This window comes from Pyrgilauda ruficollis, unplaced genomic scaffold, assembly GCF_017590135.1.
Source record: "Pyrgilauda ruficollis isolate IOZ18807 unplaced genomic scaffold, ASM1759013v1 scaffold51, whole genome shotgun sequence".
Lineage (NCBI taxonomy): Eukaryota > Metazoa > Chordata > Aves > Passeriformes > Passeridae > Pyrgilauda > Pyrgilauda ruficollis.
In genome coordinates this window covers 2,409,192-2,432,038 of record NW_024526711.1, presented here as the reverse complement: position 1 = coordinate 2,432,038, position 22,847 = coordinate 2,409,192, and the positions used below count along the sequence as shown (strand labels likewise).

Below are 22,847 nucleotides of genomic sequence, written 5' to 3'. Positions count from 1 at the left end.
GCCGAGCCGCGCCGCCCCCGCCCCGCGGCTCCGCCCGGCCCCCGCCGCCGCAGTGACACTAATGAGCGAGTTCTTCCCACAGGTCTCCTGCCTGGAAGTGCTGACAGATCAAGGCAACAAATTTCAATTACAAGCCCTAATTTGTGTCCGCAGAGCGTTTGTTACCCATGTCAGCTCTGCCTGGCCCATCAGACGGGGCAGAACTTGGAGGAGGAGGAGGAGGAGGAGGGGGAGAGAAGGAACGCATCTGCAGAAAGGAATAGATTTTTTTTTCCACTTAAAAAAACCCCAAAACAATCCCCACCCCCACCAAAAAAAAAAAAAAAACTTGGCTGATAACTCGGATTTAAAAAGAAAGGCGAGGAAAAGCCCCAGCCCCTTGCCTGCGCGGTCGGGAGGACGGGAGGGCGGCCGGCGCGGCGGGCCGGGCGCGGGTGCCGGTGCCGGCGGCCGCGGGGCGCCTGGATGCGCGGGCTGTAGGGCGGCGGGCATGGCCGACAAGCGACGGTCCTCGCCAGGCACCACCATGAGCCTCAAGGCTCACGCCTTCTCCGTGGAGGCTCTCATCGGGGCCGAGAAGCAGCAGCACCAGCAGCAGCCGCCGCCGCCGCGGCAGCCCAAGCGGAGGAAGCTGGGCGGCGAGGACGAGGCGGCGGAGGACGAAGGCAGCAGCGGCTGCTGCGCCAAGAGCTCTCCCGCCACCGCTGCCGGCAGGACCTGCGGCGACATGGACCTGGGCTGCGCCGCCCGCGCCCCCGCCGGTGAGTGCCGCCCGCGCCCCGCCACTGCTCCCGGCCCCGCTCCTCGGCTGGGCTCGGGATCCCCATTCCCCGCCGCCACCGGCGCTTTGATTCCCCGTTATCCCTGCTGTCTTTCCACGCTGCGTGGGCACCCACCACCCTTCCCGCTGGCCTGGCGGTGAGGATCCGCGGAGCCCCTCGGACGCTGGCACGGGGCAGGGCGGCTGCCGGCGGGGCTGTCGGTGCCGCGGCGCGGTGGAGCGACGGCGGGGGGCTGTCCCGAGCCCTGTTCCCGAGGAAAGGCAAAAGCGCTTATATGACACATATGTGTATGTGTGCTGCTGAAAGTGCATATGCAGCTATGTATATAATTCTGTGTGCATATATATATATATATATATATATATATATATATACACATAGACACACACCAACACCTACATATGTATGTATGTGTGTAATTTGCTGTGTGTGGAGGGGAGGGCAGTTTCACGCTCCAGGGCAGAAGCCCGTGGTCAAACGAAATGCGCCGCCGTCCTCGCAGCCCGGACGGGCTGCCGCCCGCCTCAGCCCGGGCACGGCGCGGCGATGGGGGCAGCCCGTCCCCGGCAGCCCGGCCGTGCTGCCGCGGTCCCGGCGCTCGGGTTGCCCGCTCCCCGGAGCCAAGCCTGCGGCCCGGGCCGGGTCGGGGCAAGCCGTCTCTGCCCCGCCGCTATCGCTCCCTCCGCTCTCTCCGCAGGCGGCTGCGAGGAGGGCTTCCTGGCGGGCTCCCCGCCCGCCTCCCCCGGCGGATCCCCCAAGGGCTCGCGGCCCGGCTCGCCGCTGCCCACGCCGCAGGCGCCGCGGGTGGATCTGCAGGGCGCCGAGCTCTGGAAGCGCTTCCACGAGATCGGCACCGAGATGATCATCACCAAGGCGGGAAGGTAACGGGCACGGCGGAGCCGCCACCCGCGCGCTCCCGGGGCGGGCGGGCACATCAAAGCGGGACAAAAGCGGGGGAACCCTCCAGATTTACGAGGCAGGTAGATGGCGATAATGTTAGATGGGCACGGGAGCATGTGGCGTTTCGGGTTTCCTGTTCATTAGGGCGAGGTCTGGGAGCGCCGTGCCCTTCTGGGGGGAAGCTTTTCCCCTTTCCAGGGGATACACATGGTAAAAACCTGGGAAGTAGAAAAGTATTTGAACTTATTAGAAATTACAAAAACATATTTTATTGAATCCATATGCTACCGTCTGCATTTTCAGAGAGGCTTTATTAATGATTGAAACGCAGCCTTAAACAGCACAAAGATGCATTTGTCTTAAGAGAGTCCAGTCGGGGAATTTCTGTTTTATCTTACAGGTGCACTGAAATAACAGCAAAAACTAGTTAGCCATAGTCAGGTTTTTACCCTCCTGCTTATTCAGAAATGGCGGAGATAGGATTTTTGTTTCCAGTAACTACTTTTAATAGATTGGTTTTTAATATATATCTTTTTTAGCACAGCAGCAAATACTGAGTAAACTGGAATAACTTTCAGGTTTATAAAATGCAGAAAAGTATTTTATTAGCTTGCAGTTAGGACTTTTTCTTTCCTTTCCTTTTTTTTTTTTTTTTTTTTTTTTTTTGTGCTTCAAGAATGAAGTTTTCTGATAAAAAGCATGCCAAGCTAAGAGCTAAGGGCAGTTTTATGTTCAGACCACCTCATTGGTTAATTACTCCAGTTTTCCACAGAAGGATCTAAATCTTGAACGTTTGGTTTTTCGTCGTTTCTGTTTTATTTTTTTTTTCCAGAAATTTGCTCTTAGATTCGTTTCTGCTTTCAATAAAGAAGTTTTACTATACCTTTCAAAGACAGAGTAGCTCTCGCACTTCACCTTTAGTAAGTTGCAGACAGGAAGTCCCGTGTCAATAAAGACCATATTGTTGGGTTAGAGCATGGCACATTGGCTTTTATAACTGCATCCTTGCAGTGTTATAATTGTATCACAGTAGATTCAGCTTTCTAATTCGCTGCTACAGCAATGATACACCATTTTTCTGCTGTCACTTGAAACTTCAGTGGCAATTTGCCTTTCTGTAAGTCTTGGACTTCCTGGGTGGAGGTGGTGTTTGCACATCTCCAGGAATACATTTCTTACTAATATCTCAAATGGGTTTTAAATGTGTGTACTGCTAAAGTAAAGTCTCAAACCCAAATGATTTACTGTCTAACAATAAAGTTGAAATGATGTGGTAATAGCTGTACTCCCAAAGCGGATCCCCAAACATACAAAGCATTGTTCGAGTAAATGCACTTTAGAAATCTGTTTTGACATATCGAATGGGCCATTTCATGGCTATGTAACTATAATCGTCCAAAAGGACTCTGTAGGCTAAAAGGAAGAACGAGAAAAATCCCACGAAGCGGTTACTTTTCCTAAACAACCATTCCCGAGTCTGTTTCGTATTAAAAATGACCTCTCTCTTTCCAATGCTCAGGCGGATGTTTCCTGCAATGAGAGTGAAGATCTCAGGTTTAGACCCACATCAGCAGTATTACATTGCTATGGATATTGTGCCAGTGGATAACAAAAGATACAGGTATGGTGACTTTGAGGCAAAAAACATATGATGTAAGCTATAGGGTGCTTGGCTGTTGGAAGGAAATATTAACACAACATAAATTAGCAGAAGATCATGTTTAACTCTCCTTGAAGGTCCTTATTTTCATCCCAGTGTATTTCAGAAGACCATATTGTACCAAGTATGCAGAGGCAACTAAAATTTGTGTTGAAGCTCTTTAGGATACATTTGCCTCACACTGTGTATGTCCTGCGGGCAGATGCTCAGGTCTGGCTTTCAGAGTGCAGTTCTAGTGTGGTCAGGAAATGTTATCATATTTTATTCCTCCTCCTGTCAGTAGGAATTATTTCCTATTAACAAATAAATATGAAAATGTACATTTTTAAGGGCCAAATGGTATTAATATTAATTGATAACATTAACAGCACGGATATCTGATTTAAATACTTACAAGCTATGTAATGTGACTTCATAAGTAAGTCACCTTTCAAATTGCTTATAGAATTTAATTTTAAAACTGTTTATCACTGAGATATTTGGTTGCTTAAACTAAAATAAGGTAATGTTTCTTATTACTGTTATTTAAAGAATTAATGGCATTATTGTCTGGAGAATCATGTGAGAAGAAAAAGAGGTGGTTCTTTGAACACTTAGGAGTAGAAATTTTGTGCTGAATCTCTCACTGTTTCGAGGGTGATTGTGTTTTGAGGGTGGTTGTGTTTTGAGGGAGCTGGCTGGGCTCTGCAGAAGCCACTTGTCCTGTAGAAATATTTGCAAGATTGGGCCCGCAGCAGTTCCTGTTGTGAGTTGAAGCCGTTTCCAAGGTCTTGCTTTACAGATGCAATCCCATGCTCCAGAGCAGCCAGGGGGGAAGCCTGGCCAGAGTAGCTGAGAGGAGACAGGATCAGGTCTTTACCAATTGCGGGTTTGATTGTTTTAACCTATACTTAGTATAATGTAGGGAAAACCGCTGCAGATTTAATTCTAGAACTAGGAATATTTCAGACCATGATTAAAAGGTTGGTTCTGCAGGAATGCTGCCTTGTTTCCTAAGCAAATGCTGCCCTGTGTTTTTCCTGTACTTACCTCATTGACTGCTATTTTGTCATTTTCATGTATGGTGTATAAGACCTTTCTTAGGACCATTTTTGATTTTGAGTTTTTCAACAAGGGACACCGATAGCAGGGCTGACAATGCTCAGCATATACAGTCAGGGGAGTATTTCCTGTATCTACCACAAAAAAATGCTTCTTTTTCCTTGTACCAGTGCAGTGCAGTTCAAATGGAAGTTTTTTTTTTTTTTTTGTGCCGTGTTGCATGTGTGCATTTACTTAACAATCTAAACATATAATTCCTAGAAGGTCTGAACAATTCATAAATTCATAGAAAAACCAAGGCAATAATTCCAAATTAATTAAAATGTTAATCCTAAAAATTAAAAGTGGTTATACTGAGTATGAATTGTTTAAACCTCATTTCATTTAAAATAATTACAGTCATACTGACCTGCACTGTCTTCACACTGTGCTACATGGTGCCCAGACAACTGAAGTGACTTAATGAGAGTTGTAGGAAGGGTGGTATTTTCTTAGTTGGCAATCTAGAATTTTTTTGTATTCATGTATTAGTGACTATGCCTTTAAGCTTTCCACTAAATGTTAATGTTTTACATGTTTTACTTGGTGCCTCTTCTCAATCTGTTCTGTGCTTTTTATTGCTGTCTGTTATTTCAAATCTGGCTGTTTGTGCAGCTTCACACACTTTTCACAGACTTTAAAGGTCTTGCAGATCTTTAAATTTCGTGGAAATGACGGCAGTCACATGGAACCTAGTCTTTAGCTGACAGAGCAGATAGCAAAACTAATGGAAGTGAAGAAAATTACATATAGGTCTGGATTTCTAGCAAAATTTGACCTTATAAATATTTGGAAGCTTAAGCTGTAGCTCAAAATGTGTATTTATCACTGTATTTATATTTATGTGCATTTATAACTTTATTTACTTTTCTAGGAAAAGCATATATTTAGTATAAACCAAGAAATAGAAAATAAATGAAAAATGTTACAACAGTGATCTGGGGTGGAGAATTTGTCTCCAGGAGAGAATTTCACCACCATTCTAGATCTTAGCTATGCAGCTTGATCTGAATTGTATGGAGCGATACCTGCATTGGATCATTTTGTTTTCCGTTCTGACTGTGTTGCTTGTCTTTTTCTAATAAGGAACTAAATTGTGCAAAGATATGATTTGATGAAGTCTTTCTTGCTTTCATTTAAAAATACAGCTAAATTACTGGATTTTTGCTGTACTTGAAAAATATAACTTTCAATTGATGCTTTTTAAACTGCTTTGTGAATTGCCTGCCTTCAAAATAGGTTTTTAACCAAAGCAGGCATAATTTTTGTTATAAAATCATCTTGTCAGCATTGGCATATCAAATGAAATACATACTCCATGTTTTCATTTTTTAACCTTTTTGCAATACTGTTCAAGCCTATTAATATGGTCTACTGAAATATCAAGAACATAGTTTCACATACTTTCATTGTTTTTCTCAATCATAATGTTCTTTCCCTTCAATATCTTTATTTATAGTCTTAGACTCAACATGATAAATCTTCCAAATATGGAATTACTACTCAATTTGATAAAAGAAGGACCAGATTCTTCCCTATTTGCTGATGCCTTTTCAGAGCGGAGCTGTAGCAGTCAATGAACTGACACCAGCTTAAAGCTCATTTTGAAACCTAGTGTTGAGACTGTGACTGATTTTAGGAAGAGTAAGGTCAGGTCAGAGCATGGATTTTTAACCTTCTTTTTGCAGGTGCCAGGACTATGTTTTGAAACAAACAAACAAAATTTCTTTTTATTTATGTGAAATTGTGTCCTTTCATGTTTTGTTAATTGATGGGTTTTTGCTGTAAGCATGGGCCCTAATTTTTTAATGCTGAGTGGGTCTAATAGCTTGTTTTGGTGCTTGCAGTTAAAGGAATTTGTTTTCTTTTCACAGGTATGTTTATCATAGTTCCAAGTGGATGGTGGCTGGTAACGCTGACTCCCCGGTGCCGCCTCGCGTTTATATTCACCCTGATTCACCCGCCTCAGGGGAGACGTGGATGAGACAAGTGATCAGCTTCGACAAACTGAAGCTTACCAATAACGAGCTGGATGATCAAGGGCATGTGAGTACTTGCTCTTTCTTCGGTGACATTATGTGTAGGCACATTGCTCAACCCTGAGAGGCTCTGACGTACAGCTTCAGGGTGCCAGAAATAGGCTTGACTTTTCAGAGTTGTTTTGGAACTTTACTGTCCACGTCTAAAAGCTTCTTACTTTCTGCTCTGATAATTAACTGCTTATTAGAGCCTGCTGTTTTACTCCCCCCTCAAATAGAGAACTCCTTCTGCAAAGTAAGACTTTACAAGGCTAAATTGCCTAATACAAAGGGGCGGAATTGCTCTCAGTATTTCCCACCGAGCGCGTTACTCACAGCTTCTCCTCCGATCGAAAAGGACGCTTAAATCCACAAGTGGCTAGGAGAAACATTACTGGTGTGTAATAACTTCACATGAATAAAAATACACTTAAGTATTTTCTTAACCTAGACATTTGTGTGAAATCCCGTGAGGTGTTAATAATTGCAGTCAAAAACGAACAACATGGGAGCTGGGTTTGCTCCGATGATGATTTATTGCATACCTTATGAAGCAAGACCCTTTCACAGCTGAGGCTCATTACTTCTGGAAAAGCTGGCGAAGACGTATGCAGTATGAGTGTTCTGTTTGCAAGTTCTAAATTGTTTAGTTATGACATTATCTAATGTGACAAAATGTGTTATGTTAATATTTCCTTTTCTCTTCAAAACTGTTGAAACATGACAGATGTAAGCCAGTATCATTCCAACAATCCCTAAAATAGTTTTACTTGACACCTTAAGAAATAATTAAAAAATGAGGATTGTTTTTAGTCAGGGTGAAGTCTTTGATTTTACAAACCCCTGTAATAAATGACAAATGTTGGCATCCTTTCAGAAGAAGCATCAAGTTCCAAGTGGTAGAGTTTTAAGATGTTAGAGGAAAGTTTTGAGACAGGATGTGGATTCCATTGTTCAGCATAACCCAATTTGTTAACCAGGATACTTTCTCCTTCAAGGAAAGGAGTGAAAGAAAATGTACCTGGCATAGAGCACAAAGATACCAAACTCATCTTTCAGTATGGTTGCAACTCTGTGACATTGAGCCAGGTATTTTGCTAATAATAGTCTGAGATTTTTTCCCCTTATTTGTGTTTGCAAATGCAGTGATCAGAGACAGGAATACAGGAGCGTGGCTGACCAAACAAATGTGATGGCAAGGATAATATTGCATTTGTGCAATAATTTTCATTATTTTATTTTGTTCTTCGTTAAAAGAAATATGGAGGTATTCATGCCTCTTAAGTTAGCAGTGCTTTTCTTAGGAAAGTACAAAAGAGGTTTTATATTGCTTCTTTCCAGAATTGCAGTTACGGAGTCTTATTTGGCAGTGTCCATTTGAGTTAAGGCTAGCACATGAAGTTCCATTAGTTTCCCCAGCATCTGTGTATTTGTGATTCCTCTCAAGTGGGACTTGTTTTCCCTGAATCCTGAGTCTGTTGTAAGGGCTTTGAAAGTGAAGCAGATGGAAATGGATAAAATGTTGTTTTTCCAGCAGCGAGCTGGTTTTTGTACTCTGTGTGTGCAGAGGGACTATCTGTGGGTACTGTGTGGTCCGTCCGTGCACTTGCAGTCGCAAACTGCCCAGTGATAAAATCTCAGCTATGCAGAGAATTGTGTTATTCTATTTTTCCATCCCAGATTTTAGCTTTGTATTTATTCTGAACCGAAACCTGTGTAGTGTACATAGCACACCATTATTTGTAATACAGGGGGACATAAATTTTCTGGTCTTTAGTTAAGTATTTTGGCTTGGAAACGAGTGAAGCAAAGCTCAAGTACAGTGATTTGAGACACATTGAACTGATTCAGAGCAATGGCAGTGCCCCTCCTCCCCAAAATGGAAATTTAAGTATTAAAATAAAAGGACAAAAGAAGGATGACTGTAAAATAATTTCATATTTCTCAAATCTGGAAAATTGCAAACATGCCATTCATAATTACCAGAAAAGGCAAAAGCAGAAAGCAGAAAAGTGTCTCTTCCAATGGGTACATTTTTTCTTTTAAAGCTATGGTAGTGTGGAATGCTGTATTGAAAAAGCTATGTAGCCTCTGAATGCCTCTAGCAATAATGGAAAACGAATAATCATATTTTGTGATGAATATAAAAAAAAAAACCAATTGTTTCTCATAAGCAGGAAGAAACCATTTTTCTCAGGAGGGTACCAGGGGACGGATGGCGAATTAGAAGAGCTAGGAGTCAAGGCCGTAGAGTCCCTCCAATATTTACTCTTATATCAGAAGTTCTGACTCTCCCACCCCTGTATGGGACATGGGGTATATTTTAGATTATTAGAAAGTAGGTTTTTCCCGTGCATAGGCAGAGTGGTTCAGAGAAACCTCAGTGGGGTTTCCACCAAGCAGCATTGGCCTTTCGCTGTTGTTCTTTGGGAACGCTTTCCCTGCTTTCTGCTTCTGGCAATTTAATCCTTGTTGAAATTTTTCCTTTATGCTTCCTGTGCTTGTTGGAGGTGTAAGCTTTTGCAGGGGTTTTGTGTTAAAATCCTGGGGGTAGGTTTTGATCTTGAAGGCTTTGAGGTAGGGAGCTTGCATGATGTCAATCTGGAGCCCTTTTACCTATTCTAGAGTATTAACTCTCAGGATCTCTGAGAGAAGTGGTCCAGGTCCGTGGGCATAGAGACAGTATTTGCAAATAGGCACTAAGATAGAATTCCTACACAGCATTTATGTTGTGGTAGTAGTTTGTGGCAGCCAGTTGGTTCCCCTGGAATCATGTTGCCCTGGGATTAGCATTCTGTGAAAGGAGATCAGCCATCTCTAAGAGACTCCCTGCTCGAGCACTCTCCAGGTTCCATGCTGCCTGCTGCTATTTTCATCAGCATTTCAAGTGGGACTTTGTGACTGCTCAATTTTATAGTGCTGCTCAGCTCAGAGATTTTTGAAGTCCATATCTGTACATAGGACACTCTCTGATGATGGGTTCCGCTTTTAGTCTGTGGAAGCAAAATTTGTACAGACATGTTTTCCTTGTGTGTTTCTGATCTCAAAAGAAGTTCCAGAGTGAATTCCCTGCTTTGGAAATACTACAGAGTCAATAAGACACACACTATGGCTTTCGTGTGTTTCATCTAAGTTGTCATGCTAAGGAAAAGTAAACCTGGATTTTGTAGTTGTCAGTGAAAAGTGCATGGTCTGGATGCTCTTTGTTAATGCCTCTCATCCCTCTCTCATCTGTGGAGTGAGTGCTGCATTGTAAAAGCAGTCTCTCCCTCCGGCTGGTTAGAGCTGGCTAATTTTTCTATTTCAATGCAGTTTTTAAACGGAATTTCAGTGGAGGGAAAAAGTCAACATTTTTTATGCTATTTTCCATGCTTTTCAACTGAATATTTTTTGATGCAGAGGAACATCTTTCAAGTTTTAGTGAAAATGAGGCTGTTAGTGTGTTAATTGTTCCTTGGTGGTTGGGGTGGGTTTTTTCCCCCATTTGAAAGAGGGGCGAGGCTGGAAGCAGAGGCAGACTGTAATTCTGCCCAGACTTGGCTCCGAATAGCGAGCTCTGCTTACAGTCATCGGGCAGTTATATATTCTTGCCACAGTGAAAAGCTGTGAAACATCAGTATTTGCACTTGCAGTTGTCGTCTTAATACAGAGGGAATCTGTGCTCCTCAGCCCCACACACTTCCCTAACTGCAGAGAGCCTGAGTGCTTGTGCTTTGGAGGGAGGATAAAGGAGGATTTTTGGCAAAAACAGCAGCAAGGGCTGTGTCGGTAGTGGGGAGGCGACTGTGTAGTCTTGGCATGGCCAATTTGCTGGAGGATTGGTGTCTCCCCTGTGAAGGAGTTTCTGCCTCTCATTTGTTCTGGCTGAGGTGGTTGTGCCGTGCTGGTGCTCATGCTCAGGGCCAGCTCTGAGGTCTCATCATGGCAGCTGCTCTCCAAAGCCATTGCAAAGGTAATCCCAGCTTTGTGTGGCTGCAGGTGTTCTGGTGGCCTTTGCTCTGCCTTCTACCTGTGGGCTCCCTGCTGCCATGTCTTCCGTGTGATCATGATTTCTTGACAGCTGCTGTGGCCAAAGTTTAATTTTACTTTTTGTGAGAGAGGTTTATTCCCACCTGAAGAGTTTTCGTCTTGTTCTGTGAGGAATTTGGAGAGAGAGGCAGGGTCCTCAGCTGTGAGTTGAATGTAATGCCAGTTCATATTTGGGAACACAGTGGGATTTCTGATTGGGGTTTTTTGGTGTTGGATTTTAAGGGAATGAAAGAAAAGTTGCTGTGACTGCAGATAAACTGGTAGATCCCGTTGGTGCTTTGAAATGTGTAAGCACTGTGAAATGAAAAGCTGGAATCTCCTTTTCCATAGCTCTTTGTTCATAGCTTTAGGTGATGCTTTGAATAATAGAGCTAGGTTATTTTTGGAGTGGATGTTGCATTTCCCTCTCCTTTTATGTTCTGTCTTCATATGTTGCACTTTAATTCACAAGGGCTTTGCAGTTATGCATTATTTAGAGTTCGGAGTCCTTCAGATCACGAACAAAGATCCTGTTGTTAGAAGACATGGTACAAAATCAAGAAAAAAAATTATTGCTATGGATTTGCTGGTTGTCAAAACAGTGTGTCAGCACAGGAAATTTCAGTACAGGACAGAGGCCAGACAGGTTGTTCTTAGGAGATGACATGGATCAGTTTAGCTGTAATAGCCACCCAGATAAGCACTGGGAGGTGTTCATCTCTGTGCTGCTTTGATATCACTTGTTATGATGTGTGAGCAGAGCTCTTTGTAGCTGCCAGGGTTATCGTTGATGTGTGGGGTTTGCACCACAGAGCTGATGGGGTCAAGTAATCCATGTGGGAGAGAACATGGCATGCCCAGTGGCACCCAGACAAATGGCAAGACACAGAATAGCAGTGGATTTAAACTGTGCAATATCTTTTCTTGATAATTTCTTTTTATGTTGCACCAGTATCTCCCCTGGTACCACTGGATGTTCACAGGGAAACAGGGTGAGGAATGTGCTGTCCTCTCTGCATTTTCATTTTGTAGATCTTTGCCACTGGAGAACTGAAAGGAGTGTTGTAAAAGAGAAAGCACTTTTGCACGATAAAGAATCTTGCTCTGTTCAGAAACTCGAAAAAGACTTCATATGAGAACATCCATAGGGCACTCCCTGACCAAATTAATTTGAGCCTGTGATGTCATTGTCAAAACCTTATTTAAAGGCTAATAAAACCCCTGATTATCCAGAAACTGGCCTACCAAAACAGGGTCATGTAATGTGGCCAGGACCAAGTGTATTAAACTAGCCAAACTCTAGTTTATCCAAACAAATGTAATGTCCTCTATATAATTTGGGTGAATGAACTTCCATGGTGTCTGACTTAGAGGCTCTGTTGAGTGCTTGAGCACGTGCACATTCTGAGCCTACTCAAGGAGCAGGAAATTAAAAAGCTTCCCCAGAATGTTGATTAGTGGTTCCACAGGCCAATAGCCATAGGACTATTTATTTATCAAGTTACTAATTTCTTAGGTCTTCCAACAATAATAGCTGAACTTCAATTTTTTTTTTCTTGAATTTTTTTATTTTAATAGTGGTTAGCTGAAGTGGAGTAAAATAGAGGAAAAATTCTGTATTTTAAATTTCCTTTAAAATTGGGGTACAGTACCAAGAAGTATTTGTGTGTTTAATTTATGCAGTATGAGTTCATCCACTCCTCTTTTATGATTTATTTTTGATTGAGTTTTTGTATGCTGGGAGGTTTGTTTAAATTGAAAATCATTGTCTGTTTTATGGATTGATTGCTATTAACACTTTAGATTTTGGATTTGTTATAATTTTACTCTTAATTTTATGCTTCTTCAGAGTGTGATAGTCTCAGCTTATGTTCCAACCAAGATTTATTTCCAGCCTTTGGGATATAAGGAAAAAAATTGCTCCAATAGTCCATTCTGAAGGTTCCAAAAACAAAAGGCAAATTTCTGCTGCTGTTAATCATATTAGGTCAAATCCAGACTTCAGTGGAAAAAAGTGACAAAACTTCCATAATTCCAGTGGGACCTGGACTTCACTCCTAATTTCTCTTTTTGTTTTTTTTTTTTTTTTTTTTTTTTTTTCTTTTTTTTTTTTTCCTTTTTGTCCTTTTTTTTGAGCCGGAAAAAAAAAAAAGAGTCTCTGAATTTGAAGCTCCTGAGTCGTAATTTTTAAATGCTTAGGGTTGGCAATAACATAAATGCACAGGGATTAGACTACTGTAACAAGAACCTTCAGAGGTTAAAGAAAACATTTGATTTCCAGTAAGTGGCATGGTAAACACATACCATAATCTGTTCCAAAAAGCTATTAGTCCTGTAACAGCAGGGTGTCCTTTCTAACAAATGTTATCTTTTTCCTTGCATGACTGTGTAGATTATCCTCCACTCTATGCATAAATATCAGCCTCGTGTCCACGTCATCCGAAAAGACTGTGGTGATGATCTGTCCCCTGTCAAGCCCATCCCTTCGGGAGAAGGGGTAAAAGCCTTCTCCTTCCCTGAGACAGTCTTCACTACTGTCACAGCATACCAAAATCAACAGGTAATTTGGGCTTTCTGGTTAGCACTTTACAGGCTTTTCAGAGCAGACCAGAGATGTAAGAGATAGGAGAAAAGCAGATATTTTCATTATCTCATTTATGAAAATAGAATTACCTAAACCCTTTTTTTGCTACAAGTAGCTTAGTATTGCTGTAGTGCCTGGAGGCTATTGCTGAGCCTTCAGAGATGCTGCTTGTAAAAAATCTTTCTTATTATGGAGATCACACAGTCCAATTAGCATGCTTAATGGTGTCTTGATTATAAACACAGCATTGATGAACAAGACAAAGAGCAGTCTAATTTTTAAAGGTGTTTCTGTACCTTTAAATGTAGATACGTGTCAGGAGAGACTTTTTAAAGCACTTTTGCTCCTGACTCCAGTACTTTTAACACTCCCAGGATCTTAACAGAGAAGCTGAGTTCTGAAGAAAGTTGCAGTTGTTTTTATTAACTGCATTCAGCCTATATTATTAAGGAAAATTTATCTGGGTTGACACGGATTCAAAGTCAGAAGTGAGCTGCAGGTTTTATCACGTGGCTCTTTCTACCTCTCATTTAAGTTTTAGCATAGGTAATGACACCATAGTTAGTGTTGTGACATTTTATTAATTCCATATAAATTATTGCAGCTGCGCTTTTTGAAATAACATATGCATTGATAACTTTACAAAGAGAGGAGCAGGAGAACCATGTAAATACTAAAATATAGCTATTTGGTGATTTCCCCCTTTATTAAAATAAATTATGGCTATTTGGGGTGTGGTGTGTTTTGCTGGGTTATTGGTTGGTTGGTTAGTTTGGTTTTTTTTTTTATTTTAATAGAGGATAATAACCTAGAGATAATTTCTCTTTTCACATTTTCTTCTTGACCAGTACAGAAATAAAATTTAATTTAAATTTTATTGGAGTTAGACAGTGAACTCTTTTAAATGAAGAATGACATTTGCCTGAAGTTTTTTCTCAGTAATTCCTACTGCAGCTTTAAACACCTATTAGCCTCTCCAGGGATGTGCAAAAATAATGATCAGAAGACTGGTCCTAATTTTGCTATGTTTTAGGACAGCCATCTTAAACCATACAAATATGAAGATGTCAGCTTTTTTTCTGTCAGTAGAGTTGTTTTCTGTGCCACCTATCTGAGTTTACGGGTAATAATTTTTCTTAATAATATTCACAGATAACTCGTCTGAAGATTGATAGGAATCCGTTCGCCAAAGGCTTTAGAGATTCTGGCCGTAACAGGTGGGTGTTGGGAAGGAGCTGGGCTTCTTCCTGCTGACAGAATCAATTTGTGAAGATTGTTCAAAGTCAACACTTGGACTTACAGACAAACTAATTTGAGGGCTCAGACTCCTTGAGGGACCACTCAGACTTCCCAGCGATGTTCTCTGTGGTGAGTTGCCATTGCTACACCTCAGACCATCGAGGTCAAGAACAGACTGGCACTTGGCTTGACTCGTACTCAAGTTTCCTTTCAGTGGAAGCAGTGACACACCATGAAGTCTGCAAGTGGACTTAGTGTATACTCAGGTCCATGATTTCTGGCTGTGCTTGAAATCTCCTCTTTCTCCTGGCTGGAGACAAGTTGCAGATACCATTGTCAAACTGCTCTTGCTTATAGGTGGCACATAGCATGGGTCAATGGCTTATTTCCTCATTAAGGAGGAGAAACTGGTTTGTGCAGAAACCTTATGTTTAGTACACTTGCCTAGGAGGTGGGAGACCTGTGTTCAAGTGTCTGTTTAGTCTAAGGAGTTTTAAATCTGCTTCCTAGGTGAATACCTTTTCTAGGAGGCTATACAGGACCTTGAAATGAGACTGGTTTCCACCTCTTCTGTGGTGGATGGACTGATTAATTGCTTATTTTCTCTTGATCCATGAATCTTTCAAAATAGCAGTGGGAAATCTGCATAGTGCAAAGTGGAGACTTAGGTCTGGTCTGACCTAGCAGTGCCAATGAGGCATTTTATCCAACGACTGTTTAATGCTAGCTACTTAAGCCTGTTTTGAATTGTATGTTAAACCATTTCAGCTAAAAAAAAAAAAAAAAAAAAAAAAAAAAGAAAAAAAAAAGAAGAAAAAAAGAAAGCAGTATTTCATTGTGGTGTATAGTATACATCAGTTCCAGCTACCACATTGTGTTTGGTGTCTGCAGCTGCTATATTTATGACCAAGCCTTGCAGAGAAGGGAGCAGACTGTGCTGGTAGGAATGATCAGAGAGTTTCTTTTTGATAGTTGTTTTATTGAGCTTCTCTGTTAGAAGAAGCTACAGCATTAAAGCCTGTTTTACATAAAACCTGAGTTACATAAAACCTGAAACTGGGCAGTAAATGACAGTAGTTTTTGGAAAATGACTGCTTATAGAAGGGATGATGTAGTTGCAAAGATTTACAGACATTCACTGTAAGTATCTTTTCGGTATGTCTGAGATTTTGTCTTCTAGCAAGAAATAAGTATCCATGTTCTGTGGCCACTGACATAAATAGAGCTTTGCCCTCTTTTGTAGGCTTCTGGTTAGAAATTAAGTGAAAGGTAGCTTCCAGGTAAATGCAGTGACTGAAGAAGCAAAACATGCTGTGTGTACTTTAGGAAGAAAAGGGTTGCCATACTTGCCCTGGTTGAAAACTCTCTGTCTCTCCTAGGCAGTGTCTCTGCTGTGCTTGCTGTTTGCAGAGCTATAAAATGAGTACATGGAACCTCCTAAGAAGTATGGAACCCTGATCCTCTGAAATGTGCAAATTTAGGTAGACATAGAATTTCTTCCATAATGTTATAAGAAACCAGAGAAGATACCCTTTTAGACAGCAAGGAAATAATTGTTCAGAAACTAATTTTGAACCAGTTTTAATGTGGGACAGTTCTGGAATTACCTGAGGATTATGTAAGAGTACTGCATCTGCAACCACACAAATACAGTTATGGGACTGGGGTTTTTTTGTTTGGCTGCTAGGAATGGTCTGGTTCAGGCATTAGAAAAAAAAGCAGAATATTTTGATTGAAAGTTATTTTTATGGAAACGGATTAGGAAGGCAAGTCCTGAAGGAAGAGCCAGCATCTCTAAAATGTTTTGGAGCAGCCTTTAGATGAGGTCTGAGTGCTTTTACTCTACAAACACATTTGTTCAAGAATTGTTTCTGCAAATTCTTGTTTGTTGCAAATTCACATTGTTTTACTGAAGTCAGTATCACTGTTTTCTTTTGTAGTCTGCATTACTGGATAAGTATGTTTGGCAATTCAACTCAGAATTTTAATTGTCAGGGAAAATTCTTATTGGTATACTCAGTGGATTATTATTTTGCTCTGTTACTAAATACTGAAATTAAATGTTAAGGTTCTGTTATCCTCATTGTTCCAGCTGATGTGTTTATCATTGAGGCATTTTAGTCTGCAACAAGTTTAAAAAAATACTGTGGTTAAATTATGCCAAACTTTTCAATATTGTTTTTATGCAGTTATCTCACTCTTTACAGCTGCATGCAGTGATTCAGTTTAATTAAAAATATGCCCTTCTTGTTCAGTCCCACAGGCCATTTTACAGAAATCAGTAGCTTCACCTTTTAAAAACATTCCCTGTGCATTTGCAAACTGCAACAGAATTTAGGTTTTGAGAATAGTTTGGGCCTTAAGTTTGATCCTATAAAAACTTTTACTCAGGAAAGGACCAGAATTTCTCCCTTTAAATACTTTGGGAAAAACATAACTGTTTTGTTAAATAAACCTGGGCATTTGATAGCGCAAATTAGGGTGGTGATAAAATGTGGAAGTTGTTCAAAGGCATCTTGTATAAATTATCGCCTTGGCTACACTCCTCCAGGAGGTGGCTTTTATCTCCACTTTAACTAGAAATGAAAATTCACCATTACTGCAGAAAATTAAGGCAATCTTTTTAGTCCAGGTTCAGCTAATAAACGCTTTATAAATGTTTCCTGACAGACATTTGTGTTCCTGCTGGAAGGAGTAGTATCAGAACACGTTGGTTGCTTCAGACTGGGCTATTTGCATAATTCAAGTTTACAAAGTACTGCTGCTCAAAAGCAAGCACTTGTATTTGGAGTGTGCCTGATGCTGACACTCAACAGGCTTCTGGGGCCCAGCAGCCAAAAATAACACCAAAATTATACCTCTAAGTTTATATACCTCTGAGGTGTATTATTCATAAATAATTGTCAGAAAACAAATGGGCCTTTATCTTCAAGAAACAGATTCTTCTAAATAGTGTCTGCCACCGTTGTCTACACAGTTACTTCTCTTTTCTCAGGACACTGTTGCAAGAAAATGAGTGAAGACTTTTGGTTTCTAAAGGCATTTTGCTTAGCAAAAATGTTGTTTTATACATGATTTTAGTAGCAAAATAGCTGTACATCCATGCCTTGCTCATGTTCTAAGTTTGATTTTCCAGCTCATCAGTAATGACTAGGAATCCTGTTTTAACAGAAATTGTTCGTGGATCACCTTTATTCTAGGAAGAAATAGCAGATCATCCCTCTGGCAGTTAAAACTTTAACTGCCAGAGGGATGATCTCTTGAAGAAATATCATACTAGCAAAACATTTAAAATAATTTTAGCCAAATCTTCCCACTCAAACAGCCCTCCCAAAAGGCCCAAAATATTGAAATAGAGAGCTAGGCTTGTGGAATTGGAAAACATTTTGTGTCCTGTCAGCCCAGTGGTTGCAGGTCCCTGTGGTCTCATGGGTAGGCTGTAAGGCTCTTTTCTGAAAAGCAAAATCAACTTGAAAATAATTCTGAAATGTTACCAATTTTTATATGGTTCTGACATAGAGTAACCAGAGACATGTGGCAAAATACAGCTTGCTTTCATGACACTGTGATTCTTTTGTTCTAAATAGAATGGGACTGGAAGCTCTGGTAGAGTCTTATGCCTTCTGGAGACCTTCGCTGAGGACGCTTACATTTGAAGACATACCTGGGATACCCAAACAAGGTAACAAGTGTCTTTGTGTTCTTTCAAAACAAAAATGAAAGATGAAGCTTTGCCCATCATTTCTTACGAAAGTCTAGGTAAGTGTGTCACTCACAAGGCAAAAACAACCAACTAACCACAGTGCAGCCATCCCCCCTCATCAGAGTTATTCTAAGTTAGAAAACTAATGCTAACTCAACTACTGTGGCAATAAAAATGTTAGATTGTAACAAAAAATCAGAATACATGTGGAGGAGAATGCCAGTTATTTAAGGACTGAGTAACCTATTCCTTACTGTTATGCTCTGGCTGGATAGAAACCGTAGAGATCACTTACTATGACTTCTGTTGTACACATCCAAATTGCAGTGTAGGAATTACTTGTGTTTTAAGAAAAAAAAAAAAAAGAAATGAGAGAAGAAATGTTCTCTTAAGTAATGAGTAAATAGGAAGAAGCTTAATTTGTTTTCTTCTTAGAATGCCTTCTTGATTCTTAAAGACCTGAAAATTATTCAGTAAATGGGCCAACAAACTTTGTCTGCATGCTAGAGCTTAAAGAAATGGATCTCTTCTCAGTTTTGCTTTTCCCTGCTCTTCACTCTTTGTTGGAAACCTCTTTGTTTCCACTTTCCCCATTGTGCAGGTTGTGTAATGAATGAGAAAAATACTGAAATTGGCGCATTTGGACAGAGAGTGGAATCTCTGTACTCTTTTCTGAGTTCTTTTATTTCTTGAGTATACACCAATGCACATAGAAAACCTCTCAGCCTTTTCCCAGCTTAATCAGACATATTGCTCCAAATTCTTTGCATTTTCTGCTACCAAATTTACAAACATCCAGTCTGGTTTCTTGATAATGTACTGATTGCAAGTTGTTAAACATCTTCAGAGCAAAAATCCAGAACACAGAGAAATTAAGAGAAATCACTTTTGTCAGCTTTTTGGTTCAGTCCTTTGAGAAATCTTGAGTATCAGCCCTTGACGTTGGCAACTAAAAGGAGGTTTTGTGCCAAGTCATAGATACATTGGATGAGTGTTGGCAGAGTTTTGGGCATAGCATGGGGGTGAAGGGCGGTCTCATCAAAAAGGCCTTTAATGAGAAGAAAGAATGAGACCTGAAATACCTTGTCAGACTGTGTAAGACTGAAAGGCAACTGACAATGAAGTTAATCCATTTAGGAGACAGACAGCTTTATTGGCTGTTTGCGTGCAGGAGCATTGTTTGGGAGCAGGGCAACTGCTGCCGTGAGCTTCTCACTTCTTTTTCTGCTGTTGCCTGAGGTTAAGAAGATTGTTGAAATTACTCTTGATATTTTGAGGATGGAAACTGGGATCCTTGCAAAATCTTTAGTCATCTATACCTTGGACATAGAGACTTTGTGAAAGACCCCCTTAGAAATTTGTCCTGGTTGTTAACGCTGAAAGTGACCATCTTCAGGTAGTGGAGGCATTGATGGAGATTAAAAGAAAAATGTGTCTTTTACCAGGATTTCTGTAATGTGGCAGTGTCTAATGATGCCTTGTGCTTGCGCTTCTCTGTTAACAGAGAAGCAGCAGCAGGCAGTGTTCTTTAATAATGTATTTTTTTTTTACTAGCTCACCTATTATGATAATCTGTTAATTTATTGACAAAACTTCTCTTTTTGAAGCATCAAGCTGTTTGATTGTTAATGTGATTCATAAACAGGAGGTCTTCCTTGTTTAGTGTCTTCTGCCTGGGAGATTGTAAAAGGCCCCAGTTAATTTTTCCACACTCAGTTTTCAGGAAGATGCAATCTTTTAAGAAAAAGAAGTCTTCCTTGCAGCTGGGAAACTTTCAGTATTGAAAAAAGGCTTCACTTGTAGCAAGCAGTGTGCTTTCAGGAGCATTCAGCATTGGTATTCATAATATAAGAAGTTCTGATATCAGTAAATAAACAATTTACAAAGAGTTTTCTGCAAACCAACCCGTTCAAGAAATGAAGTAACTGCAGTGCAGTGTTCAGTGCACACTTTTCCTGAACTTTTTCTGAATTTTTTTGGTCGTTTTCAGAATTTTTTGAAGTCAGAAGTTTTTTTGTTATGAAGTTGGGAACTTTCCTGAAGCTGTTATCTGTGAGAGCCTCTGAGCTAAGGAGCTGGTTCCTCATCTGGTGCTCTGACAGTGAAGTCAGGCACAGAGCACTTGAAACACGTTCTGGACTGTAGCAAAAGCATAGATAAGCCAAAAATCATAATTTTAAAGAAGGATTCCTGTGATGTGGTGCTCACCTGGCTACATCTTAACTGCCATGAAATTTCCTTCCATGTCATATAAGAAGCAGCTAACCTTTTAGGCAGGAGCTCTAAGTACTGAGTGATGGTTGTAAAAACATAACTTCAATTGTTTTTCTTGGTCAAGTTGTTTCTTTAGAAACATGCATGTGGTTTACTCACACATTTTCCTGCACACGTATGTAAAAGTTTTTAATTAATTTGGGTTGAATTTCATCTCAAGGGTAATTATAAAAGACAAAGGTCTTGATCTTTCACCTAGGAAGTGAACCTTTCCCAATGTGCCTCTTACACTGTAATATTCTCTTCCAGGAAATGCAGGTTCCTCTACTTTACTCCAGGGATCTGGCAGCGGAGTTCCATCTACCCACCCTCACCTTTTACCAGGCTCCCCTTGCTCATCTCCAGCCTTCCACCTCAGCCCCAACACCAGCCAGCTGTGCACCCTTGCTCCAGCTGACTACACAGCCTGTGCCCGCTCAGGCCTGGCCCTGAACAGATACAGCACTTCCTTGGCGGAAACCTACAACCGGCTCACCAACCAGAGCGGCGAGACCTTCGCTCCCCCAAGGACTCCCTCCTATGTCGGTGTGTCGAGCAGCACAACTGTGAATATGTCCATGAGCGGCAACGATGGGGATGCATTCAGCTGCCCGCAGACTGGCTTATCCATGCAGATTTCAGGGATGTCTCCACAGCTCCAGTACATCATGCCTTCCCCATCCAGCAATGCCTTTACCACTAATCAGACCCACCAAGGCTCCTACAATACGTTTAGGCTGCACAGTCCCTGTGCGCTCTATGGATATAACTTTTCCACATCCCCTAAACTGGCTGCCAGTCCTGAGAAAATCGTTTCTTCCCAAGGAAGTTTCTTGGGGTCCTCGCCAAGTGGAACCATGACGGATCGGCAGATGTTGCCCCCCGTGGAAGGAGTGCACTTACTTAGCAGTGGGGGGCAGCAGAATTTCTTTGACTCTAGGACCCTAGGAAGCTTGACACTCTCATCTTCTCAAGTGTCTGCACATATGGTTTGATGAAGCCTTTAAGTAAAAGTACAGTATGTTTGGTGTCTACAATGTATTTCTTTTGGAATATGAAAGGACACTCGATGTAGCTTGTAAAGTGTGTGTATATATAATATGAGAGGAAGTTTCACTGAAATTTTGACTTGCTTGTGGCCAGATTATTCTCCTATTTTGAGTTACAGAGTTTGCTGTGGTGCAGACTGCTTTAGTTTTCTGGTATAATACACTTAGTTGTATAACACGTTGGGACATATGCAACAAATTAAGTAAGACTTCCTCCCCTTTCCCCCTCCTCTGTTCTAACCCCTTTAAAGAATGAAGTGACACTTGGAGTATTAAACAACACAAAAAAGCCCACTTATATTTCCTATAGTACTAGTGAGTTTCTTTAAAACATTTTATACAATAAGCTGATGCACCAAAGACATTTTACAAGTTTCTTCTGTTATAAGGGATACAAAGGGTATTTGGACTTCTTAGTGTTAAGCATCAAGCATCCAGCCTAAAATAGAAGTTTAGCTAATGGATTATTTACAAAGTAAACGGAAAGATTAGTTTGCATTCTCATGATGTGCTGGTTTTAGCTTATCAATGGCACAGCATTCTCACTAGAATTTGTTTTTTGCAGCATTAGTCTAGATTTATGATTATATATTTGAAGACAAGTAATGCATATTCAAATTGTGGTGATAGGAATAATTCAAATCAACAGCACTAGAAGCAGCATTCCTTTGTATGAAATGAACATTAGGGTGCTTAATTTTTGTCAAAGGTAGGGCTTGATGCATTTTTTCCTCCATAAATATTGCCTATAAGACATTTACTGGACAGTAGGATATTCTAATGTATCTTTGTTTTTGTATTTTTACTTTTTTTTAAAGGAAAATTCAGTTTGATTTAGGAAAAAAAAAATGAAAAATTGAGCAGGATGAGAAATTCCGTTATTGGTTTTACCTGTTTTTGTGTGTGTGACATGTTTTGGGTTTGGTTTTTTTCTTTTGTGTTTGCTTGGATTTTTTTTTTTTTTTTTTTGTTTTTTTGTTTGTTTAATAAGGGCAAAAGGTCCTGCATCCTCAGTATTTCACAAATACATCACCTGTATCAATTAGGCAGATGACCAGTTTGCCCAAAAGTGTTTCTGGAAGCAGAATGCTGTCATAGCTACCTTCCTGTTGCTTTGGTTTTGTCCTGGAATAGAAGAGGTTTCCTTCATTCCTGCCTCTAGTTTCTAAATGGCGCTTGTAAGAATGCAGATCACCATCTGCTCCTGACCAGACTTCTCCAGAGTGACAAGGACAACAGGGAGACACTTACCATGGTGAAATTTCTGCCCTCATCTGCACCTGCACATCCCAGGTGTGTATCAGTCCTTCAGCTGCCTGTCTGTCAGAGCTGAGCTTCAGCTGTGAAACAAATTTTAGTGCTTGAGAGAACAGGTCATCTTCAACAGTTTGTTAATCCTCATTTATATTGTGCAGGTGATGTAAAGGCATTCTAAGGTGGGTACAGATGTGCTTGAAAACGCTTCCCCAGTCAGCATTGAAGGAGATAAAGGTTTTCCAGGTTTATGTTTGTTGCATTTTTTTTTTTTGGTGAAGGACTGTTTTCATGTGTCTCAAGTATTCTTATATCTT

The 22,847-nt window shown here is 40.8% G+C and overlaps 1 protein-coding gene across 1 annotated transcript; it reads left to right on the top strand.

Moving 5' to 3' along the window:
* The first annotated feature begins 317 nt into the window (after positions 1-317).
* TBX18 (T-box transcription factor 18) lies at positions 318-22,206 on the top strand. The gene is made up of 8 exons (XM_041480445.1): positions 318-761; positions 1,480-1,663; positions 3,202-3,303; positions 6,297-6,468; positions 12,841-13,008; positions 14,185-14,249; positions 17,859-17,953; positions 20,498-22,206. Exons 1-8 carry the CDS (start codon positions 491-493, stop codon positions 21,220-21,222), a joined length of 1,782 nt encoding a protein of 593 aa, XP_041336379.1. The 5' UTR covers positions 318-490; the 3' UTR covers positions 21,223-22,206.
* Positions 22,207-22,847: the final 641 nt, after the last annotated feature.

What these genes read in the sequence shown, in the direction of transcription:
- TBX18 (XM_041480445.1), top strand. Translation starts at nt 491, where the DNA reads ATGGCCGACAAGCGACGGTCCTCGCCAGGCACCACCATGAGCCTCAAG. An exon ending in CGCCGCCCGCGCCCCCGCCG is followed by an intron (nt 762 to 1,479) that starts GTGAGTGCCGCC and finishes CTCTCTCCGCAG; the next exon opens with GCGGCTGCGAGGAGGGCTTC. An exon ending in GTGGATAACAAAAGATACAG is followed by an intron (nt 3,304 to 6,296) that starts GTATGGTGACTT and finishes TTCTTTTCACAG; the next exon opens with GTATGTTTATCATAGTTCCA.